This window comes from Pseudopipra pipra, chromosome 2, assembly GCF_036250125.1.
Source record: "Pseudopipra pipra isolate bDixPip1 chromosome 2, bDixPip1.hap1, whole genome shotgun sequence".
NCBI classification, from domain to species: Eukaryota; Metazoa; Chordata; class Aves; order Passeriformes; family Pipridae; genus Pseudopipra; species Pseudopipra pipra.
Genome location: NC_087550.1, coordinates 112,114,417 through 112,139,714, shown reverse-complemented (window position 1 = coordinate 112,139,714; position 25,298 = coordinate 112,114,417). Strand labels below are relative to the sequence as shown.

Here is a 25,298-nt window from a genome sequence, read left to right as displayed (position 1 = left end):
CATCAGTGTGCCCAGGTGGCCAAGAAGGCCAGTTTGATCCTGGCCTATATCAGCAGTAGTGTGTGACCAGCAGGACCAGGGCAATAATTGTCACTCTATACTTGGCACTGGTGAGGCCAGACCTCGAATCCTGTGTTAAGTTTTGGGCCCTTCACTACAAGAAAGACATTGAGGTGCTGGAGCATGTCCAGAGAAGGGCAATGGAGCTGGTGAAGGGTCTGGAGCACAAGTTTTGTGAGGAACAGCTGAAGGATGTTCAGCCTGGAGAAAAGGAGGCTCAGGGGGAACTTGACTGCTCTCTACAACTGCCCAAAAAGAGAGTGTAGCCAGGTGGGGGTTGGTCTCTTCTCCCGAGATAACAAGTGACAGGACAAGAAGAAATGGCCTCAAGTTGTGCCAGGGAAGGGTTAGATTGGATTATTAGGAAACATTTCTTCACCCAAAGGGTTGTCAAGCATTGGAACAGGCTGCCCAGGGAAGTGTTGGAGTCACCATCCCTGGAGATATTTAAAAGATGTGTAGTTTTGGCACTTGGGGACATGGTTTAGTGGTGGACTTGGCAGTGCTGGGTTAACAATTGGACTTGATGGTCTTAGCAGTCTTTTCCTATCTGAATGATTCTCTGTTCCATCTTCAGGTGAATTTGGCAAGTGGTATTATCCTTGAGGTTGTCTTTCTTTCCAGATACATATAGTACTGAAGTTTTGATAGAAATTGATTTACTGAAACATTTTAGAGCATGTGTTTGCAGTGGTAATAAACTAGGAGAAATATTGGATTGGGTAGTGGTTGTATTGCTTTAGGTATCTGACTACTACTATTTAAAGACAAGAAGCTATTGCTGCTCCAAAGTTTGTAGGAAAGGGAAGGGATAACCAATTTCTTTCAGGATGACCTTCACTGTAGCTCTGTCTTCCAGAGAGGGAAAGCACATGGGTTTGACTGGTTAGCTCAGACAGATTTAAACCTTATCAGTTTGGTCATGTTTCAAAACAGAAAAAACAAAGGTAAAACTTTAATAATTAATGCTTTGTTTGTAGAGAGTTTGCTCTTCACTTGAAGACAAACCTCTGCACTGTCTTGCACTACCAGAGTGTGATTTCTTATCGAAGTGAAACTGGTTTTGGGGGTTGTGTTTGCTTTGGGGGGCATTCAACATACACAGGGTGGCTTAAAGGCAGTGCCCCTGTGCTCCAGGTCCTCTGTGTGGCAGTGGGCAGGTTGCAGGGCTGTGCTGCTCTGTGGGTTGGCTGCCTCTAACTTCTGAAGTGTAATGTGGACAAAAGTCAGGCAGCAAACAGACAGCATTTAAGCCAGAGTAAGCCAACTGATGTACTGAGGGCCAGGTCTGACGTTAAGAGAGCTTTATTTGGCTTTGGGGAACAGTGGGACAGTGCATCCCAAAGTCAGGGGTGTTGCTGGTGCCTTACAGATTGGTCTGGTGATAGTTATTGGCTCAGCTGCAGTGCCTTGTACTTCTGGTTTATCAGGCACCGCCTGGGATGGGTTTGTTACACCCAACTGGGAATGAAAGTGACACCTGAGAATGCAGAAATTTGTCATCTCTTATATAAACACCTTTGAAACTACTCTTGTGTGCTTTTATCATTTCAAGGAAGAACTTTCAAACTGACTCTCCTTTTGCTGGAGTTTTGGACTTCGCACCGTTAGCTCAGTGCACCATCCTGTGCAGCCAGGCTGGATGTCAAAAAAAGACTACAGAATTTTGTTCTTTTTACCACATTTTTATCTTGATGGGCATAAATATGGTGACTTTTACCAAGGAGTTTTCCCATCTGGAAAAGATTTTTGGCAAACAGCTTTTGATTTGTGACATCCCAGATGTTGGCTGTGTATCAAGACTCACACAAACGTGACTGAGTGATATCAACAGAGATGTGAAGAACTTAATGCGTGTTTGGGTTGTCCTGTAGTAGCAGAACAAAACACTGTGGTTTAATGTATGGTGCATTATATTGTATAAATATTGTGGTGTTGCTGTAACTGCTGGGACTGTTTATCCTGGAGAAGGGAAGGCTCAGGAGTGATCTCATTGATGTTTACAGATACCTGAAGGGAGGGTACAAAGAGGACAGAGCCAGGCGCTTCTCGGTGATGCCCAGTGGCAGGACCAAAGGCTGTGGAGGCAAACTGGAACACCAGGAAACACTTTTTAACTGTGAGGGTTCCCCAGATTGGCACATGTTACCCAGGGAGATGGTGGATTCTTGTTTGTTAGAGATATTCGAAAGCAACCTGGACGTGGTCCTGGGCATCTGGCTCTAGGTGACCCTGCTGGAGCAGGGCCTTAGGCCAGATGACCTCCAGAGGTCCCTTCCAACTTGTGAAATGCACTTTATGGTTAAAAAACAAATGTGGAAACAAATGTAGAAAATGCAGGTGGTTTGAAATTTGTGGGAAGTAGCACCAGATTGTTTTAAATAGTTGCTTCTGTTCTAAAAGAAGGTTTTTCTGCACAACATTTAGGAACGTATATAAGTGAGAGTATTTGCCAAATACTGCTACTTTAAATTATTTTCTCTTTGGCTTGTGACTTGCAAGATTTTTTTCAGGTAGGTGTTATGCCTAAAATAACCTCTGAACTTCCATAATTACAGAAGTGCAGTGCAGGTGATCTAATTGAGAATGAAATACATGTTTTGGAGAACTTTTTTTAATGATCATCTGATTGCTTACTAAAGCATTAACATTTTGTGACCATTTTAATAGCTGTTTGTAGGAAGAGCAAAAAGGTTTTGTTTCAGCATTTTCTATTGTGTGATTCTCAAGTAATTTAAGCATTTTTGAATGATGAGTTAATTCTTTGCATCTAAACTTTATGCAAAAGTGAATTAGCTTTTGACAGAAAAGTCATGGAACATGAATTTTGCTTTCATATGAGTAAGATCTCAGCTTTACTTTCATAATTAAGTTTCTGACTGGAGTAATCTTAGTGTAATTTTAATTTGTATAAAATAGAACAGTATCAGGATAAAAGAGAAGCCAAACATGCTTTGTAAATAAGACTCTTGAAATGTTTTTAAGACCTTTCTGATTCTGCTAACAATCTTTTGTCCTTTAACATTGGCAAGCACTCAAATTGTGCTCTCCTTTCTTTGTTTCAAGCTGATTGAAGTAACATCTGTTTCTGAAAGAGGTCATCCTTCCAGTGAGCAGAAGAGAACTGAGAACCAACTCATCTAAGCCCAGTTCTTTGCGATGGGTTTTTTTCACTAGTTCCATTTCTTGCCTGTCTCACTCCTGTGGCCACCCAAGTGCCAATGCTAATGGGAAGAACCTGGCAGAGGTGTGTGCCTGGAAGGGCAGGATTTCCTCATTTGGTGACTACCTGTGTAATAGTTCATCTTAAGGCAACCATCAGGCCCTAGTCCAGGTGGCAGCTGGAGTCACTTTTGGCATCTCCCCAGCTTTTCTGCTCTTGTAAAAGTTCCAGAGGTGCAGCAGAGCACAGGAAAGAGTTGTTGAAGTCTGGCCAGAATAATCTGTTTGTGTGTAAAGGAGGTGCATACTTGTCTAGCATGGAAAGCTGTCTTCTTGTGCTGCAAGAATCAATATGGTATCTAAATTACTTTTAAATTACTGTAAGGCATGTGTTAAAATGGTTATACCTTTTTTTTTTTTTAGTAAGTTTGTTTTCCGTTTGTTATGTTGATGCAAACCTGCTCTCTGGCTGCTCTTGGGAAGGAAGGTTGCTGGGAAAGCAGCCAGTCTTGAAAGAGTTCTGTTCAGATGCAGTGTGACTGTTTATGTGCCTTTTACTGAATGGTGAAGACTATTTAGCTTTGTCCTTCAGCCACAGTTGTACTGGTCAGACACTTTGGCCTGTGTTGATCGTAAGGTGCAAAGAAAGATGCTCCATGTAAGGCAGTCAGGCAGTTTAAAATTAATTGGAAAATAATGCATTTCCAGGAACTGTACTTCATAACCTGTGACTGTTTTTTTTCCAATTTTCACTTTTTTTAGCGTTTTAGCTTTTATGGATAACTTTTTTATTGTGTTACGAATGTGTAGGAAAAAAGGTGGGAAAGAGCATATACTGAAACTGTAGCTCTTGTAATAGGAAGTGCCTTCATTAATAAGGCATCATCAGTCATTAACTGAAGGAGCTTTTTTCTGAAGATTTCTAGAGAATATGGTAGTTTTGAGTGCTGCAAGGGGGATAACAGAAGAAGTGTCATGTTTCTGTCCAGCTTTATGACCACAGAGAGAAGAATAATCTTAAGAGCTTGCTACGAAGTTCTAATATGAAGGGGGTCTGAGCAGCTTCTAACTTGTTCTGTATTGGCAGCTCTATTTGTTTTCATGACTTTCTGCATAACTTTTTGCAAATAGCTGAATGCTTTGAGAAAAGGATCATCCATTTGAGAAGAGGATCATCCATTTGTATTTGCTCGCTTGGTAAATTTGTGATATCCTTATTTCTTTCCCAGTGTACATGAAAGCACAGGAACTTTTTCTCTGGTATCAGAGGACTGCTTAAATTCTGAATGAAAACTCCATAAACTGCTCTTTTCTTCCCCCAAACTGGTCTTATTTTGCTCTCAACAGAGCAACTGGAAACTTAATTTAGGCAGATTATGATGTGGCTTTTAAAATGTTTGGGGTCTTTTAGAGAAATTTAAAAAAAAGGGGGGGGGGCATTTTTCCTGTATCATGTTGGTAGATGGCAAGGTCCTATAGCTCTGCATTTCACTCACATCTCCCAAAGAACTGAGTAGTGAGGGAGTGATGTGCCCTGTGATTTCCTTCTGTAGCTGATAGCAAGGGTTTGATATCAGGGGAGAGGGGACATGAATACCAGAGCACTGCACACCTGCAGTGTGCTCTTGTGAATATACAGTCTTTCGATGTATTTCACCTAATTTTCAAAGCCTGTAGCATGTCTTTTCTGTAAGAACATTGGAACTGAGACTTCTGTGGTACTCTGATAATTTTCTTTTTTTTTTTCTTTATTTTGGTTAAATTGTGCCTATAGATTTAAGTAACTCAGCTGTTGGAAATAGTCTGTATTCTAAATGTGTTCTGCTGTTTCACTTCTGCTCTCTGTAGAGGAATTTTCTTCTAACTTAAATTCAGAGCCTGATGTTCCCAGATAAAGATCTGATGCATAACATAAAAATATTGATTAAAATATTTGTGTAGGACTGTCTGTTGTAAGATTGGGATCTGAAGTTAAACCTTTGTCAATAGATGGGAAAGATGGATAGGGAAACAGAGGAGATGGGACATAACTGTGCATTCTAACCAAAAATTCAAGAAACAGGAAAAAAAGTCTGTCCTTGTATTTTCTGTTTGTACTAATGTGCAGATTTTAGCTAATGGGTGAAAAGAGTAAGAACATAGGACAGCTAATGAAAGAGGTTTTATCAGCTGACAAGAGGTATCAAAGTCAATGGTGCTGAATTGGTTTTTTGCTGTTCTGTGAAGTTAAATCTTGAAGTGCTTCATAGACATGAGCACTTCTCTGTCTTTTAGCAAACTACAGTCTGTCTCTGATAAATTTTGCTCATCTGTAACTTTTACAGGATGGCTTAATTCGTTGTCTGATCAGCAACTGAATTGTTGATAAATGCTTCCAAACACTATCAAATTTAATATCAGGTCTTTAATTATTGGGGTTTTGCCTCTTTGTTGACCCATTACATAAGATGTTTTTGTGCTACAATAATTAAAATATGTAACTTTAAGATAATGAAAATCAATACCTCAGACATTTTGTGTGCATTTTATGCAAGAGTGAATCAAACTGAAGAATTATAATTATGCTTTTATAAGTTTTTTTTTTTTCAGAATGAAATAACTTGGTCTGGTAACTTTGTCATGACCATGAGCTAACTTGCGTACTTGAGCTTTGCAGAATAAATACTCCAGTAGAATTAAATATAGAAGAATGATGTGAGCTGTTTAATGATGGCTCAGTAATGCAGCCTCAGAGGCACTTAATTTTCAGAGAAATAGCTTTCAAAAATGTTTGCAAAAGATTTGACTTGAACATATATTGCATTTGCCTTGGCATACCACATTTTAACTGCGTGTGTTAACACATATATAACATATACTGGGGGGAGGTTTGGTGTATGTGGATGCACAACATATATGTGTGCCAATATATATTATTAATAATGTACTCATTCAACTACCTCAACTGAAACTCCCTGGAAAAGCTTGATATAGCTTGACTATCTCCTTGAAATTCCTGTTATTTTGAGTGAGTTTTGAATATTATAGCAGTTTTGCCAGGGAATTTAGTAAAGGAATTTCTCATGGTATGCAGTAATCACTGTTTTAAATATATTGTCACATGTTCATTTTACTGAGAAACTTACTTTAGTCCTATCAGCCAATAAAGTTTCCATCTTCAAGGGTATTGCCAAGCTTCTAGTAAAGCTGTAATTTGTTATGGGAGTTTATAATGGGGATGACACAGATACTGAAGTCAAGTTGGAACCTAAAATACAGTTACGAGTTACAAGCAGAACATTCTCACAGTTATCTGAATAAGTAGATTTTGTATCCAAAAGACTAAATACAAAGCAGCCTTATTAAAATTCCCTTTTAATTCTGGCATTGTAAGATGTCAAAGCTACGTTCTGACATCAGTTTTTTCTTTTGCTGCTCTGCATTTGCAATCATTCTTTGATTTTTATTGTTTTTTAATTTTTTTTTTAATGCCTAGCCAGGTGTGCTAGTAAACTACAAGAGGTATCTCTCCTGCTCTCGTTTCTGTGCTTTTCTGTGCTAAAGTCTAGGGTTGTGATACCACTTTTTGCCTTACTCCTTCCTTTTGGGATCCTGAATTCCACCATCTCAAGGTCCTGCAGTTGGTGCTGCCCCTGATCTTGGAGTTCTTTCTCGTTTGTAAGTGTGAGGTTTCAACAGACCACCTCTCCTCATTTGTTCCTCAACCACATGTCGGGAATTTACCATCAGTACACCCCAGAAGCCTCCTGGATTAGTCTCTCCAGCAGGTATTGGGGTGTTTAAAGACCACCACGAGGAGCAGGACCTGTGAACATGAGCGTTCTTCCACTTCTTTGAGAAAGACCTCACCTGCTTCATGGAATAGGACCTCCTGGAGGACATGTCACATCATATGGAAGGCAGGGAGATGATTGGAAAGAGCCAACATGGCTTTCCCAAGGGCAAGTTGTTCCTGACTGTGGCCTTCCTGGTTGGAGTGGCTGCATCAGCAGACAAAGGAAGAGCTACCCGAGGCATCTGCCTGGACTACTGTAACAGCTTTGGTACAGTCTCCCACAACATTCTTGCCTTGAAATTGGAGAGATGTGGTTTTGACAGATGGACTGTTAGCTGGATAAGAAATTGGCTGGATGGCTTTATCCAAAGAGTTACAGCCAATGGTTTCCATGTCTGAAGTGAAAACCAGTAAGCAGTGGTGTCCCTCAGCAGGACAGTAATATTTATTATTGCCATCAGTTACATGGACGGTGGGACTGAGTTCACCCTCAGGTTTGGAGGTGACACTGAGCTGAGTGGGGCAGTTCATTCATCGGAGGGAAAGAGACACCATCCAGAGGGACCTTGACAGGCCTGGGGAGTGGACCTGTGCCACCCACGTGACATTCAGCCAGGCCAAGTGCAGTGTCCTGCACCCAAGTCAGGGTAATCCTCAGCAGCAATACAGGCTGGGAGATGAATGGATTGAGAGCTGCCCTGCTGAGAAGGATTTGGGGATACTCGTGGGCATAAAACTGGATGCCCAGAGAAAACGAAATAAATCTTTGCTGCCAACTTCAGCTGCATAACCAGTTGCCTGGTTAGTATGACTCAAAAAAGCGCTGGATGGGTGTTTGAAGGGAATAAATACCACCATAAGCTTGCATTAGAGGTTGGTTTTGGCTGGGTTTTGGTTTTCACTTATAGATGTTTCACCCAAAGGATTGGGTGTTGGGTATTTATATTTTTATATCTTTACAAGTAGTGTTGTACAGCTGTTTGAAAACCCTGTCAACAGGCGGTTGCATTCTGTGGTTGAGCAGTATTCTGTATTCTCTGCAGGCTGTAGTACTTGTCTTTCTCATTTTCTCTGTCTGTAAATTGTTTTGACTAAGGAAGCATAATAAAGAAAAAATAGCATGATAATTTGATTTCTTCTTCCCATTTCCCTCTCCCCCATCTTCAACTGCCAGTTCCTTTCTCCTCATTCACTTTTTTTGTACATGTTGCCTTTGTTAGCAGTTAACTTCTGGTTCTGTTTTGTATAGCCTTCAATTCATCTAAAAATATGGTTAGACTTGAATTTACAATGAAATTTCTATCATAAAGCAGGAGGGTGCTATGGTAGACTTTCACGTGTACATACAGTTAGTCCAAAAGCAATTAGCAGTTTTAAATCCTAGTTTTGTTCAAATTTGTATCCTTATTGTTTGAATACTTGGGATTCTTAATAGCTGTGAGAACGTGCCATCATTCAAACCAGAGGAGTAAATGAATTCTCTATTGTTGCCTTTGCATTGCCAGGGAGGTTGGTGTGGAGCTGTGCTTGTTCAGGTGTGTATAGCCTAGAATAAAGCTGGAAGCTGTGTTTCTGCTGCTGGGCTCCTTTCTAGGGACAGCAGCAGCACCAGCTGCCACCAGCTGCTTGTGGCAGCCAAATGAGCTACACTTGGGAACGACTTAAATATGCAGCAGCAAGTTTCTTTATTGAACAGTCTCCTAATTCTTCTTTAGGACTTCTGCCACTGGATATTTATTTTTTTTATTTTATTTTAAGGACATAAGTGCACAGGTGGTTTGGTGCTTTGAGACAGTAATTTAGGAGAGGAATTTGATTCTATGGTCCAAATGAGGAACTGCAGCATTTACCACTTCAGGTGAAATCACTTTTAGTTTGATTTGAATTTGACCTGACGTGACTGAAAGAATACCTGCACTTTTTGCTGGTTGGTGTGAGAATATCTAAGGAAACAAACTGAAATCTACTCTTGGACCCAAGGTGTTGTTTGGCTGCCTTATTTCACTGGTCAGACCTTGAAGAAAATAAATAAAGGGCAGCTGGAAACTGGTGAAATGTCAGATGCTGTTCCTGACCTGGGCCATGGATTCAGCTTCCTATTTTCGTCGATGTCCCAAAGGTCAGATCATCACTTGCAGGAGTGTGGGATCTTTCAGTGTTTGCACCTTATGTGGTCGTACACAGGTAATGCTTTGAGTCCTGCTAATTTCATTTTCCAGGAGTAATTTGTTGTTTGGTCTTTTTTAAAAAGCAGTACTAAAACCCTTGTCCTCTCCTGGCAGGTTGCTGGCACCCCTGTGCCATCCTCGCAGTGGTACTGGCACAAACTTCAGTACAACTGTGTCTTGGAGCTCACTGGGAAATGGATCCAGGCAGCTTTTCCTTTTGTAATGAAAAAAAAAAAAAAAACAGGAAAAATAATATATGTGGCTTTTAAGTAAAAGCTTTACATTTAGTTTCATGTTATTAACAGTTCAATTAAATGGTTATCCTTTAGAAAACATTGTGGTTTATTTCAATAGAGAAACTGTGAAATGATCATTATGCTGCATGTGCATTAATAATTGTCATGTAGGAGGTTATAGTTCATATATAATTGTCCTGCCGTTAATATGATATATTTTATATGGTTGAGTCTTTTTAAAGACAAGATCTTATGAAGGAGAGACCTTAAACTTTACATTAACACTTGAAGAGAAGAGCTGAGTTTAAAATTCTTGAACAGTTGTTTTATAGGAAGCTGGTTTAAATACTTGGAGGGTATTTGTTACTTTTACATAAAACAGTGAGTAATTTTCCTACGGTAGTTATAGAACTGTCCAGATATATGCTGTCCAGATAGGTGAATAGTTCTTTTTAGTTTTAAAGGCTTTTCTGGTAGCTGCATTAGCTTTTTCCAAGAACTGTGGAACTGTAGAATAGTTTTAGTTTAATTTTTGAAATTAGCAAGAGAGATGATATTTCTAAATAAACTACAAAAAATTAACTTGTTTCAAGTGTAGAGAAAGGCTGAACTAGTACAAATGATAAAGACTAATATTCCTTTCATAGAAATATCTAGACTGTTGAGATGCAATCTGTACTTAAAAACGTAGAAAAAAAAATATACCCTGACTTTGATCAGTCGTTCATATGCATTAAACATATAAAAATACAAGAAACTACTGTTCAGAAACCTAACAGATACAGATAGAAGAGAAACTAAATTTTCTTGCCTGTGATAGATTTTTCATTTCAGTACATTGTTGAAAGCTTCAGGTTCCAAGAGGTCAGAATTCATTCATTTCTGCCCTGGAAAGTGAATTCAACAACCTTCTATAAATATCATAACCAGAAACTTTTTACCCATATTCAGCTGAATGTTCTCAATAAGTCCCATAATCCTTCTGTAATTTAAAGTGTTATGAATGACCCTAAAGGCTGATGATGTGGGTCATAAATTCAATTTCTGAAATATTGGAAGTCCTCCAACACCTTTAAAAAAACCCTCAAGTATTTATGTTCTTCTTCATTTCATAAATGGTTTTGATGACAACTTATAAAAGTTAAACTAATCTGCATACTTTGGAAACAGGACAGACTTTCTTTTCAGGATACTTTTCATTTTTGTAGCACATTAAAGTCGGGCAGTTCAGAGGCCACACTCCTGTAAGAAGTACAGGAAGCTGTCTGGATCAAGATTCTTTGGATAATTTAACTTTACTGATCAGTGCTGCACTGGAGAACTTTCTCACGTGGAAATTTGGTCTCTCTCTTTGCCTCAGGAACTTCTGTTTATTGGTTCCAAAGAGCATGCACACAGAAATATCCTTGAGGCAATGATTGTAAGTGACACCCAAACTGAACCGAGTTGTTTTTCTGTTTATTTTTTTTAAAGCAAAAATTAAATATTGAGCTATACAGGACATGGTTTTTATTGAATTGATAACCAGTTCAGATTCTGGTATTGGCTTTGTGGGAGGTATCTGTTTCTAGTTATATCTGTGTGTTTGCTCTCTTTCAAGTCTGAGACTTAACTACTGTAGTGGAACTGTAGTGGCAGCAAATTAATGGGAGTTCTGTTGTCAGTCAGATATGGGGAACCTCTTGCATCTATTACAGTATAAAGATGATACATTTCCAATTTTGAGGAACTGTCGTATATTACCACAGACATAATAGCAATATTTAAATGATGTTATTTCCATTAAAAATGTTAAGTTTCTTCTCTATTTCTGTAGTGGTCAATGCAAGTAAAATGTACCTTTCTGCATTGTCATGAACCTGTAGGAAGCTTCTGAGTTTTGGAAGGCAGTAGTGCTGGGGCAGTTGAATTAGTGGTAGTGTGTTTCAAGCAATGAGAAAACCCCTTCTATGAGTCAGGTCTTCCAGTGCTTCCCTCTGGCTACTCTCTTGTCTGGGTTGCTTGTTTCTTTAAAACAAACAAAAAGATAACAAGATGATAAATGTAAGTATTCCATATTGACTAAAGAAGAAATTAAAATGGGGCATTCCGAGAGGAAGCAGTGAAAAAATGAAGGTTTGACATTGGCCAGTTTTGGATTAGTTGTCTGTCAGGTTATTTTAAAATAAAATAAAAGTGCTAAATTGAACTGCACCGGTTAAGCTGTTGGTTTTTTTTGGTGCATCATTTGAAGATAACGCAGAGGAGGACCTGGATATCATCCAAAAAGGACTTTAGTAGTGGAAATTATGAACTTCTAAAAAAAATCCACCACTTGAGAATGGAAAAACTAGTAACAACCTTTGGAGTAGACTAAGGCAAGTTGGTTGGAACAACGGAGCAGAAGAATGCAGCTATAGTAGGGGCTCTATGATGTGTGTGTGGAGAAGGCAAGTACAGGATTGTACCACATACAGTATTTCCAGCAGAGAAGAAAGAATTATTAACATTGTGCAGACTTTTACTAAGACCTCATCTGGAGTTCTACTCACACTTCTGGTTGCTTTTGTTAAGAAAAATTAAAACTGGAACTGATGCAGGAAAAGAGATTCTGAAATGAGAGAGCCCATCATAAAAAGAAAAAATAATTGCATTTTGTTAGGCTTGGCTAAATTTGTGAGTGAGAGAGAGCAGAGGGAACAGTGTGTGAGCTCAGTTTTGTTAGCAGGACTGATAGATATAAAGTGGACATTAATAAGTTTAAAGTGGAAATTTAAAGTAGAACCACAATGCAGGAGAGATGACGTAGGGAGCGGTTAATGCATCAGCCTTCACCTGAGGGTGTCATCTCATGAAGGAGTTTTTGGCAGCAGTGGTGGCTGACATATTCCCATTCTTTCTCAGCTTGCTCTCTGTGCTTTGTGTTATTGAAAGCACTTGTAGTTGCATGGCAAATGCACAGTTGGAGCCATGAGCCAGCTGTGTGTGGATTTACCTAAGACTTCCTTGGTTAGATGAGTTCCTTTGCGTCATTGCATGAGTTCAGGTGTGATGTGTTAGTGCAGGTCCCACAGGTGGCTGTAGGACCATATGAGAAGTCATTGTGTCCTCAGACAAGGTTTGGTTTTAGCAGCAGCACTGCTGAGGCACCCCATTTCCTGACAGGCTGTTCCTGGGTTTGACTGTCTGGACACTGCTCTTGGTGTAGCTGTGCTTTAAACCAAACCAAGCACCTGCTCTGGATGTAACACTAAGGGGAAAAAAAAGGGAGAGTTGGTTTATCTTAAGTTTTTTGAGTAGTTTTTGTTTCTCCTTTTTGAGTAGTTTTTGTTTCTCCTTTGATTTGCTCAAGGACAGCACAGTAGCTCAGGGAGTTGCCTGTACTCTCACGTAAAAAATGCCATGAAGACACAGCCTGAAGTGGAGCAAGGCTATGTTAGTACATGAATAGGATAAAAAAAGTTCTGTGAATAGTAAAAGAGAAAAGTAATGATCATCATCTGTAGCTGATGAGCCTGAAGATGCTCTACAACCTCTCTCTTTTCTTTTGGCGGCAGAGCTATTATTTTAAATATATTCCCCTTTGTCACTGTGATACAAGTGCTTTTTTTTAACACATTTGTTCATTCTTGCTGTGTTCCTTCTCACTGTTGAATGATTTCATACTTAAAGTAGTTTTATAATTTTTTTTCCACATTCCCTTCACTGCCTCCTGATCTTGAGCACTAGGTCTTTCCTCACAAAGAAGGGAAACAGGCAAAAGATTTGGTCAGTTGTTAAAGGAGTCTGTTAAGAGAATGGCATCAGTTTTTTTGAACACTCTTGAACTGATGCTTTTGATACAGCTGCTGGGTGGGGTTCTTTCTGTGAAGTATTACAGAATGTTTGAACGTAAAAATAAAATGTGGGGGATTTTGATTCCATGCTTTTATTCCAGTACTTACAGTGGGAATTTATTACTGGACAAAACTCTCCTTATTTCTCCCCTCCCCAGTTCAAGAAATAGTATCTGTGCTTTGATGACCAATCTGCACCTGCCCAAAATCACTTCTTGCATGAGATGTAGATTCTCATGTCCCTCAAGGTGAACCAGAGGGACAGGAAAGAGTTATATTTGTAATCAGTTTCCTGAGTTCTTTACTGCTGAGGGGGCAGGATGCTTTAGCCTAATGAACCAATTTTTGTTCTTCCTTCTCACCAGCAGTTAAAAAACTGTTCCAGAAAGTGTTGTTGAGAAAGTACCATTTTCTGAGATCCTTAGAATTGTTTGTCTCTCATTTAGGGGAATGTCTCATAACTTACCCATGTATGCTTCATACATACATGCCTAAAAATTATTTTTTTGCTCCTTCTTTCATTTGTCTGGAACCTGCACAAATAATCAGTCACTTTCTTGAAGACTGATGCTGCTATCGCAGCATTTTGACCTATGTGCTGGTTTAGGAAGGTGAAAATAGTGTCCAAAAGCAGCAAAAGCAAATTAGTAGTGAATCGTTGGAAACACATTATCAAGGAAGAAATGAGTTAAAAAAAGGAATCAGTAGAGCCAAGAGCCTGAACTCCTTAAGAGGTGTATCTAGGAGTTACTTGTCCTTGAGGTCTCGACCATTCTCTAGGAAGTGACCTTTAAAGAGTTGAAAAATACAAAATCAAGGGAAATCAGAGGACAGTCTCCTGGAGGAGCCATTCTGTGTCAATAGCTATTGCTTCTGCTTCAGTGTCATCCAAACACGAGCTTGAAATGATGTACTGTGACCTTGTGTGTGTGTCACATGGCCCTTCCTGTGGAGTGTGGCCCTTGGAAAGCCACCTGTCAGGTAATGTTGGATCTTATTCCAGTAGGTCTTGACAAAGTAAAGTTACTCTTACTGTACCTGCTGCGGCTGCAGCTTTTAGACCGATTCTTTTAAGACCATGAACCTATTACTACAGTAATTATTGAAAACAGAGTTTGCCTGTCTGTGTGCTGAGATTATTTGCAAATGGTTGTTTTCAGACAGTGAGGTAGTTTCTTCTGTTTTCTTATTAAAAAAATTAACACAGTAGTAGATGTTCTGATAAAATTTGTTAAGCACGTTCCTTCAGAGGTACCCTCCAGCTGAGACTCTTCTATGAGTCTGTGAATAAAATGGGAAAATTTACAAGTATAAGGTCAATGTTAACAGATAATTATGGAATTCAGGAAATGAAGGATTGTTGTTCTATATGTGAACATAAAAATATTTTCTAAATCACTTGCATGTGAAGAATGGTGTCCGTGACTGGTGCTGAAATATTTACTTCATAGTAATAGAATAGCAAATTTAGTGAGCATCTTATCTTAATGTTCTTCCTTTTCCATCCCATCAGCATCCCAGCCAGTCAGTGTAAAAGAAGAGTTGTTTACAAACTATAGATACATTAAAGATATTTTTACATATCTGCATCTGTTTATAGTGTATGTATGCCAAAGAGATTTGACAGATATATAGAATGACTGATAAAATCATTCTTACTTTTTTACTTGATAAGAAGAAAAATCAGGCCACAAGCCTACCATTTCTGTTTGTACAGATTAGTTAAGGATGGCTTATCCTCCTTGCAGCTTGGAGATAGGAAAGACAGGATAGCAGAAATCTCTTTCTGCCTGTATTTTGCTTTTATAGTGACAAAACCATGTAAGCAAACCTATGAATTATACCAGAACATCTGAAAATAGAAAGTAATTTTTTTTTTCAGTTTGCAACATGAATTCTAAGCATAACCTAAGGTTTTCTTGGGGAGTGTTTCCACTTCACAGGCACTGGAGTGGCTGCTCCTTCTGTAGTTTTCTTGTGGGCAAAAAGAAACGGTTAAGATTCAGTGGTCTATATTCTTTCTTTTTATGTTGGATTGATATTAGAAAGTATGTATTCATATTGGGGTGAGATCCAATGAGCTGTCTTGTGCTTTGTTCTTTGTAGGTTTCATCCTAAAGCTGAGTTAAAACACAGACTTGGTTTCAAAGATGTGAGCTGTTGAAAATTACTCGTGGTAGAAATATTGCTGCCTGGGAACTCAGTTTTGTGGCTTGTCCTGGGATATAGAATTTTCTAAAAAAGTATCAGATCTTCAGCCCAAATGTTCTTCTGTGCCACAGTCATCATAATGCATTATTTTAAATTTGCCTTTGAGAATAAACCAAAAAATGTCTACCCAACATTGCCAGTAATGGCTTTTTAAATGCAAGTGCCCTCTAATCCAAAGTGCTAGTTTACAGAAAGGTTCTGTCACTATCTTAAGCTGCAGTTCCATGTACAAATGAGCTGATATAGTGCTAATTGGAGGTTTAATTAATTTGGGGAATACTTAATTTTCAAAAGAGGTTCACTTCAATTAAAGGCAAACTTAGACAACAAGTATGTATTATAACTTATGTGGATGAATGAAGAGGGAAAGAGATCTATCTCTTTAAAATGTGGTTGCAAATTGCTTTCTTTCCAGTAATTTCCATCAATTTGAATACAGTTGTTTTGAAAGTATTAACCACATTAGCACAAAGCACTGTTGTCTGCTGCTTAGGTAAGCAAATGCATAGCCTTTAAATAAAAATAAATAAAAATCTGGGTATATGTGTCTTCACATCTGTAGTATGCATATATCTTATTGCAACAAACTGACATAGCCCCTTTAAGGAAACATTCATCTTTCATTTAAGACCTTTGTTGCATGTTTCAAGTTCTTAATAGTTAAACCCTGTTAAAGAAGGAAAAGGAATCTAGGCCCTCTTACTTTCAAATGGAAGCTCATTTTTAAAGGAGCACTGTTCATTGGAATAGATGTTGTTTGCTGTTTTGGGGTTTTTTTTCTGGCAAAATGTTTAACTTGTGTTTCTTACCTTTTTTTTTTAACTTAAATTAATAAAACTGAATTAGAGAGCCAAAATGCATTGTTTTGTATCCAGTTCCTCACTTCATAAAAATTGAGATTCGTTTGGGATTTTGAGCAAATTCTTGGTGATCTGATATGTAAATGACCTCAAATGTCAAGTTTTATGGCTCAGAAGCATAAGGGTTCAGAAAGTGTCTTTATAGGAAGTTCATTCCCACAGGTCAGCTCTGTTCATTGAGGGACATGGGAAGGGAACAGTTCCAAGTGTTTGCACTTGTTAAGAATCAACAAGGCATATTTGAATCACAACCACACATTCTTGCACAGCAACAGGGATTGGAGGAAAGGAGAAAAGAAGCAAAGCAGTCAGATAAACCAACAAGATTTTAGTGTAAAAGGATAGTTTGCAACATATTGGTTTGTAATCTATGTCCCTGAAGTACCAATAACATAAACTAAGTAAAATAATTTAAAGTGAAGGAGATGATAAAAAAGGCTTTGATGGTCTCATATTGTTGGGATTTTATTCTAATTCAAGTGTTGTACTCCTGAAGGATAAAGTAATTAATAATTGATTTTCTTCAAATTTGTGTCTAGCTGTGATTAACTGTTCTGTGCTAGTCAGGGAAGTTATCACCAGAAAATAGTTTCACAAGGGTTAAGGTTACATCAGGCCCTGCCCTGCTTACTCAAAATTTTGGAAGAATGAAAAAAATTGGTTATGAGACTCCTCTTCAGCATTCCTATCCACTTTTTATGGCCTATATGTACTTGTGAACCTCATCAATAATGTATTGTAACACTTTGATTTCCATCTGCAGTAGACAGCAAAATCCATCATGCATCCCAGCTTCAATTCAAGAAAATACATTTTGTTTTTTGGCATATATTGCAGGTGAAGCTCCCAGTGTTCCAGATGTTGGAGTGTGCTGCTGCCAATGTTGACAAAATATCAGTGAAAAAAATCATCTGTTCTTACTACTTATGTCTTTTAATGAGCCTCATAGTTTGAGTTACTGTAGTCTGTGGTGTGCATGTTGACTGCAGAGAAAGATTTTGCAAGCACGTAGTGGGGGGAGGATGGATCTGGAACCAAATATTCATGTATGTCAGCGGGTATGTCTGTTAAGGGTAGCACAGAGAGAAATGAAATATAAAGTGCATGACATTATAATTACAGTTTGTATGACTTAGAAGATGAAGTCTTATTACACAACAACTCAGTTTCTCTGTTTCAATAAATAAATAAGTAGTCTTACCAATCTGTAACAGCTTTGATGATATGTGTCTGGGGTTACAGTTGTTCCTTCTCCAATCTGTGTCACCTTTGTGCTTTAGATCTGTAGAATTTGAGCTGCAGGGTTGGTAAAATGAGCTTTAGAAACTGTCATTTAGTGAGGATGTGATACACATTTCCCCATTACAGTCACAACTGTTGAACAGCTCCTTGTCTCATCTGAGACATGAACTATTGTAGTCCCTTTCCTCACTGGAAAGAGTGTGATTTCAGTGCTGAGAGTGAGGGTGGCCTGAAAGATTTTTGTTACTTCCAAATAAGGTTTGAAACTCCTGTGTTAGGAAGCTCACGGAGTTTTGTTTTCTGACTCAGGTTATACAGCATCACCGTGGGCTATTATGACTTAATTTGTAAACTTGCTGTGTGCCATTGCAGCTGAGGAACAAGTCAGAAAGTTAACTGCAACTGTAATTTACTTAAAAGTTCCTTTGTGTTACTTGGCACGTGGAAGTGGTGGTGTCTGCTTAATTGATGAAGGCACCTCTTATGAGTGTTTTAAAATTACCTAAAATTGGAAAATTCAGGCTTTTATTGTGCTGCCATCATCATGGATTGTATTCATCTAATGTATTGTGTAACTCACTATTTTGAGGCTGTCTGTAGCTTGAGTATGAGAGAGTTTTGAAAAAGTCATAAATATGAGGTTTGTAAATAGCTGAATGTTCAGGTTGTGTTTAAAAACTTTTCTATGTGAAACTCTAAATTGGGGTGGTGTTTGAATAGAATACGTTAATTTTGGGCATCACTGAATTCATAGAATCACAGAATGGTTTGGTTTGGAAGGGACCTTAAAGATCATCTAGTTCAAACCTCAGTTCTTGTTTTCTGTGCTTTGTGGCCCCATTCACTTACTTAAGTCTTTGACATTCCTCATTCTAAGTAGAGAAGTTAAAACCACAGTGAAGTTTCAATATGGCCATAAAAGCTGAGACTACAGGGATGTCTCTCTGCCCTCTCTGTTACAGAACTAGAATAAAACACTTTTTTTTTTTTGTTCCAGACTAAATGTGCAAGAAGCAAATCATTGAAGTCAGGGTTCTACAAATGTTAATAGATAATGAAAAGGGAAATCAAGGCGTGGTTGCAAGAGAGAAAGTTGGGGTGAACACAGATCTGATCCTTTGGAGTTGTAGTTTGTAGGCTCATTTTGGATTTGTGATTCCTCCAGCTCTCTCTCCTTCTCTGCTCAAAGCATGTACACACACTCTGGTGGCTGGGCAAGCTCTCCAGCCCAGACTTGGCAAAACCAGGAAATCTAAAAGTAGCTCAGCCAACAGCAAGAAATACTTATATTCATAGAGTTTGTGTGAATGAACAGAAATCAGGGATCTACCTACAAATAAGGATATGGTCTTGTCAGGCATCTCTATACTCTAGTGATCTCCCAGTCTGTATCAGAATACATTAAAAGCATTATTTAATGTCTCCAGAAAGGCTTTGGGGGGGGGGGGGGGAAATGAGAATGGGAAAAAAAAGGATCATTTTAATTAAATACATTTAGCTTCTCATAATTTATAGCAATTATAAATTAAAACAACTGTTGCCAAAGTTATTTGAAAGCTGTGATTTAGGTTTTGCAATGTTTTAAATTACCATAATTTAAATGTATTTATACTATTTTAAAGCCATTTTACTTTGACAGATGCTAAAAGTGTAAGGAGAAACTTGGGATAAGAAGGTGACACAGATCTATATAAAGTGTAACTTTTCCATAGAAGATTACTTTGTGAAATGTGGAGGGGGGTGGATTCTAAATCAATGGCTGTATCCATCCAATGCCAAATGAAGCCAGCTGAGCCCTTTTCATTTAATGATGAAAGTGGGTTTCTATGTATTAGAGGCTTAATTGAACATCTTTTTAAAAATATCTGTGGTAACCTCTTGGTAAATGACCACATACTGAATAATCGTGGGGCGTGGATTCAGAAAAGAAAATAGCCATCAGTATGGGGGATTTCATTGTGTGTTTGGAGCAAGGAAAGGAGAAAGAAAAAAACATTTCTATAGTTAGTTCTGTCTGAGTACCTCAACATAATTCACATATAAATAGTTGGCTAATAAATATTTTCCTCGGTTGTGAATATTTACATAGGGATACATTGACTAGTTTTGATATTAATCTTCTGTGTCAGAAATGATCCTATTTCAAGAAATACCCGCAAGTATGTTGTTGAAAGAGTGCAAAAACTGGATTTTAGCTATGTGAGTACAGGTTTGGTTGTGTGATGAATTACACACTTTGAATCATCTGGTATGTAAAGGAATACCAAAAGCCAGTTATAAAGGTTTGTAAGTGCCCTCAGAGGGACACTTCTGCCTCCTCAGGGTACCTTTTATTTTGAGAATTGTGTTGCTTTGAAATCTCATTGCTCAGAAATGTGTCCACTAACTTCCGTTTCACTGTTTGAATGAAGAATTTGTCTTTTCAGCTGTATTACAGCATTTATTATTTCACTCAGCAGGTGAATGTTCACTCAATAGATGAACTTCTGAACAAACTTCTTTCAATCCTCAAATATTCCCTCACATCTTTTTGAAAAGACTTTGGAATAGATTTCTTTAGAACTCACGTGTCAGTCATTAAATAAGCAGCAGTTAAAAAGGATTGATTTGCCACAGCTAGTGCAGTCTTGAAACAATCCTATTCTGTTTTCATAACCTATTACTTTTTCATGTTTAAAAGCTTGACCTACTGTAATTATCCAGTTGAACTGTTTGTTGTTAACACTGGACAAAGATTCCATATTTTGAGTCAAGGCACCTAGACCTTAGAACACATCTACTAAAAGCTGCTTCCAAAAATACATATTGGTGATGGGGTTTTTAAAGGGTTGCCATTGTTGTAACTCGCGTTTAAGCAAATGTAATTTCAATTTTTAAAAAACAACTAGCTTTTTATTAGTTGAATACAATACTAAGATCTCTCTGAACTAATTTTGATCTCTTTATCTGTAACTTCTCTGGGGATTCTCTAAGTGCCATAGGTGAGAGAAAATTATAAACTTTTGTGGAATTGGGAAGTACTGTAATGCAGGTTGTTTATATCCAATGATGTCAAATAAACTTGAAATAAACCTAGTTTATGTAAAACAAACAGACAAATAAACCCACACAGCATGACTCAACAATTCTGTTACTCTTATGGCTGTCCATTATCCCTTCTGTTGTTTCAAATAGTAATTTCTAAACTGTAGCTTAGGACTGAAAGCAGGAATGTGTTTCTTGCCTCTGTTTTTTCCCCCTAGTTGGATTAAGCATCAAAATAAAATCCTTTTAAAATTTAATACTAATGTCAGTATATTACATAAGGTTTTTAAGAGCATAGCCTTTCTAAAGTGGAAGGGTAGGAGAATGTCTTTAATATATGCAAATACAAAACCCCTTTGGTGTTCTTTACACTAGTCTGTAGTTAAAGCTATTAATTTTACATTTAATGGGCAGCAAGGACAAGGAGTGTATTCTGTGCAAATACTACACTTGAATGTTGAAATTTTGTTGAGAAATAACAGAACTGTAGCTCAACAAGTAAGAGAATGATTTATTTGTCCCTGTTTTCTGGGTGTGTGTTCCAGGGGTCCGTTCAGCGTCGTGCGGAGATGCATCAACAGGGAAACGGGGCAACAGTTCGCTGTGAAGATCGTCGATGTAGCAAAATTCACTTCAAGTCCTGGATTAAGCACAGAAGGTAAGAACTAATAATTAAAGTGAGTTCCCAGCAGACAGGACTTTCAATTTGTCAACCTTTTCTATGTTTGCTCTCTTTAAGATCCTTTCTGCTTTATAGTTTGTAGAAGTTTTAAAATCAGGTCTCGTATCTCAAATGTAACTTAGGGCATGCATTTCTAATCTTTAGTAGTTCCTACAACTATTCTGTGGTGATAACAAATATTAGAAAGATAATTAGGTCTAAGCCATTTCTATTTTTGTTTGGATTTTTCTTTTAAGAATGAGAATTTCATACAAAAAATAGTTCTGAGTCAAAAAAAGCATACAAAGGAATTAAAGTAAGAACACAGTTTTGTTTTTACTAGTCTAGGTTTAGCAAGTGATTTGCTATAAATGGGTGAAAACTTGTGATTAAAGTTTCTGAAATTATATTTAAAAAGTAAGTTTTTATATAGTCATGATTTTAAAACAATGCTGCAGAAGTGCCACAATGTAAATAAAATGTTGTAACTCTAACCTTTCCTATTTCAGGGTAAAACAATGTATGAGTATGCAACCTGTGTGTGCATAAAGTTCTTCTTTTACACCACGTGGAGAAGAGCATTGTCAACTGAATGACAATTGCTGTGTGCAGCTGTGTGCTGGAGATCATATTCTTTTGTACAGTAATATGTTTGGGGAATTCCACTTGTGCCAACTAAGTCCTTATGAACCCAAATTCAGCAGCCAAAAAGGGTCAGTGACTTGCTGGTAGTTACAACAAGCAGTGTCTTAAGCCTTAATGACTAGTTTGGTTTACAAGGTAAATCACAGGTCTTGCTTCAGACTTTACTGAAGATTATAATTTAAATCTGATAATGCCATTGCTAGTTTCTTGTATCTAGACCTCCAACAGAATACAAACCATGTTTTCCATAATATTTAGCTTGTGATTAGCTGCATTATGGTTTTGTCAGGTTGTACCACAACCACTGCATTTTGATCTAATGAATTTTCACTGAAATGATTTGGTATCTTTTTAAGAAGTTCTGTCAGTATTCTAGTCTTTTTCTGAGCCTCATTTTAACTAGTGATGCTAGGACACATTTCTACCTTTAGTGGAGTATTGATTCCTTGCTCCAAGAGTAAAATTCAACCTTTCGAAGCCGTGAAGGAATTTCTGAAAGGGCGAAGGAGCAGACAAAAAAGTAGGGGCTCATCAGGAAGAAAATAGGAACCAACAGGAATAACAGATTGATTGAAAAAAGGATAATTGAGGGTTTGCATTAGCTGTCTGGGTCTAAAGAAAAGGCTTGGCAGGATATTGAGAAATTTTGGTTGTTTTTCAATTGCACTTGTGTTATATTGTTATAGTTACAATTCAAGGTAGCAGGTCACTGAGTTAAGAGATCATAAATGTTTTCTGGGTTTAGTGTTGTTTTGTTTTGTGGGTTTGGTTGTGGATTGTTGTTGTGAATTTTCTTGTAGTTTGGGGGTTTTTTTTAAAGGTTTTGAGTTGTTCTGTGTTAGATTTGTAATATTAAGACACAAAGACACGCAGATGTGTAAGTGAATGTGGAGCAAGTTCTTACCTCTACATAAGAATCTGAGCCTGTTTTTCACAAACTCTTTCCATCTTCTGTACTCTTTATTTTATTTTTCCTTTGTGCTTTTTGTTTGATTTGGTTTTTTGGGTTTGTTTTTTTTTTTTGCACCTCTCCTCTATCCAGGTTTATGGGGATTTTAACGATTTTTTTTTTTCTGTTTGTTTATTTCTGGTATGGCATTCCTTAAACATTGGGGGGCAGCCATGATGTATAAAGTAAATATTAGATAACTTACCTGGGAGGAAGCTGCATTTGTAAATTGTATTAAAGTGTGAACTGTAATGGAACAGTAAGATTAATCCTTGGAAACGCTTTTTACCTTGAAGTTTTGCCTTCTGCAAGACCAGTTTGGTCTTGAAAGTTATCTTTGTCCAACTTTCCACATCCTGTCTTTCTCTGAGGCACAGGAGTGTGAGCACAGGATGCTGTATGTGAGGAAGCTGATGTCAGCATCTTCCATTAATGTCACATACATCAGAGTGCTGAGAGGTAAAGGGCCCATCATGTCTCCACGCTTATGATTAAATCTAAAAAGTCTCTGTCCTTGAGTGGTTTTGCACAGGTACCTCTCTGGGATGGCCTGTTTAGGGGTAAGAACTTCATCTTTATCTTTGTCAGGAGTGGCAAAGACAACCAACTGCATGGTAGAGCACTGAAAAAGTGTAGCCAGCAAGCCAAAGGAAGTGACTGTTCTCTCTGTTCATCCCTTGTGAGACTGTACCTGGAGCACTGTGTGCACTCTCGGTGTCTCCAGTACAAGAAAAACAGTGATGCACTGGCATGAGTCCAGCAGAGGTGGACTGAGAGAACTGGGTTTGTCCAGCCTTGAGAAGAGAAGCCAAGCCAAGAGATTTAGTGCTGTCTTCAGCTACTTAATGGAAGTGTATAGAGCAGATGGAGCCAAGCTCTTCCATCTAGGCACACAGTGAAAAGACAAGAGGGCACATGGATAAGATGCAACATGAGAAAAAGCCAATTACAGACAAGAAAAGAAAAATCTGCTGCTAATGGCACAGAGAGAGTGTGGAGAACATCCTCAGAGATGCTCAGTACTGGACTGCATGAGGCACTGAGCTGCCAGGTCTATTTTGACCTGCTTGGACCAAGAGTTTGGACTAGGTGACCTCCAGAGGGTCTTTCCAACCCACATGATTCTGTGATGTTAGTAGCAACAGTCTGCATGTAATCTGTGGGGCAGTACAGTTTGAATACTATGTAGGAAGAAAACTTAGGCATAACAGTACCATGCTTAAAAAGAGTTAATTTAACACTCGGTTTGATCTAAATTTTTTATTCTTTTAACTTGTGAGCCCTTTGGGCACCAAATATGTTTTTAAAGGACTATTTGTCTGAACAAATAATTTTAAAAAAATATATACTAATGTCTTGCAGTAATGGTATCTGCTTTACCACAGCAACAAAAACAATCAAGCTTGAAAGCTTCCCTAGGCTAATGTGTTTATGAATTGATGCTGTTGTGAGCATTTGTGGTATATGATGGAGCAGCCACCAGCTCAGAAGACAAACTTTTATCTGGCATAGCTTTCTTTCCATAAGGCTGCTCAATACTCATAGCATGTATAGGCAGGGACATCTCGAGTGCTTTTTATGTCTGTGTGCATCTCTGCAGTGGTTTGATAATAGGGGGGAAAATTAATGCTAGGTAACGATGCCTGACAGCTAGCAAATCTAATCTAGGCTAAATTCTATTGGATTTATGTATTAGTATTCATGGACTTGCATACTGTGTGTCATCAATCTCTGCAGTGTTGTAATTCAACCATATTAATGAAGTATATTGACACCTCGTCACTGTTCAAGTGGCCACGTGATCTACTGGATTAATGGTGGATATTTTACATGTTGACAGATTCTACTACAGTTCACTTGGCTTTCATATCGCAGAGATACGAAAAAGGTGAAGGCTGAAAATCTTTAGACATAAAAGGGTTTATTTTGTACATTTTAGAGAATCCATGTGGAAGAGTACTTGATGCTCTCAGAAGATAGTAGTAGTAGACTCACTGAGGTCTAAAATATATATCAGTGTAAATAGACTTATTTTCAAATACAACCCTTAGTTGTTATACTCAGAACTTTTGGTATAGGAAAGGGTAAAAAACATGTTCCTTTTTTCTGAATTTGTTACAGTTCACACCATAGTTTGACTGTCCATTTCCTCTGCTGCTCTCTTTGCATCCCATGCATTTTCTTTCTTTCTTTTATTTTTCTTTGCGTGTCTTGAATATCTGATTTTTAGTTAGCTGCTCTCACACCAAATATCTCTAAGTGCTCCATTTCTCAGGAAGAGAACAGTGATCAGTTTTTTACTACACAGTAAAAGCCAATACATGTTATTCGTCTGACTTTTCTTTAAGCCAGATTGCTTTCCTGTAACGTGCTGAGTGTTTTTTAAAACAATTTAAAGGACAGTGCTTTGTGCTTACAGTGCATGTCTCTTTGAAGTTGCTTTTCGAGATTTCATTCAACATATTTTGGATTCACTTACTTGTAGTTCAT

The 25,298-nt window shown here is 38.0% G+C and overlaps 1 protein-coding gene across 11 annotated transcripts in view; it reads left to right on the top strand.

Annotated features, from left to right (window-relative positions):
* Positions 1 to 25,298, top strand: part of CASK (calcium/calmodulin dependent serine protein kinase) — a 203,427-nt gene that overhangs the window by 31,804 nt on the left and 146,325 nt on the right. For all 11 annotated transcript variants that reach the window (XM_064646911.1, XM_064646909.1, XM_064646902.1 and 8 more), the window contains exon 2: positions 21,099 to 21,211. In XM_064646911.1, the coding sequence (XP_064502981.1) occupies positions 21,099 to 21,211 (113 nt within the window). The remainder of the gene's footprint in view (positions 1 to 21,098; positions 21,212 to 25,298) is intronic.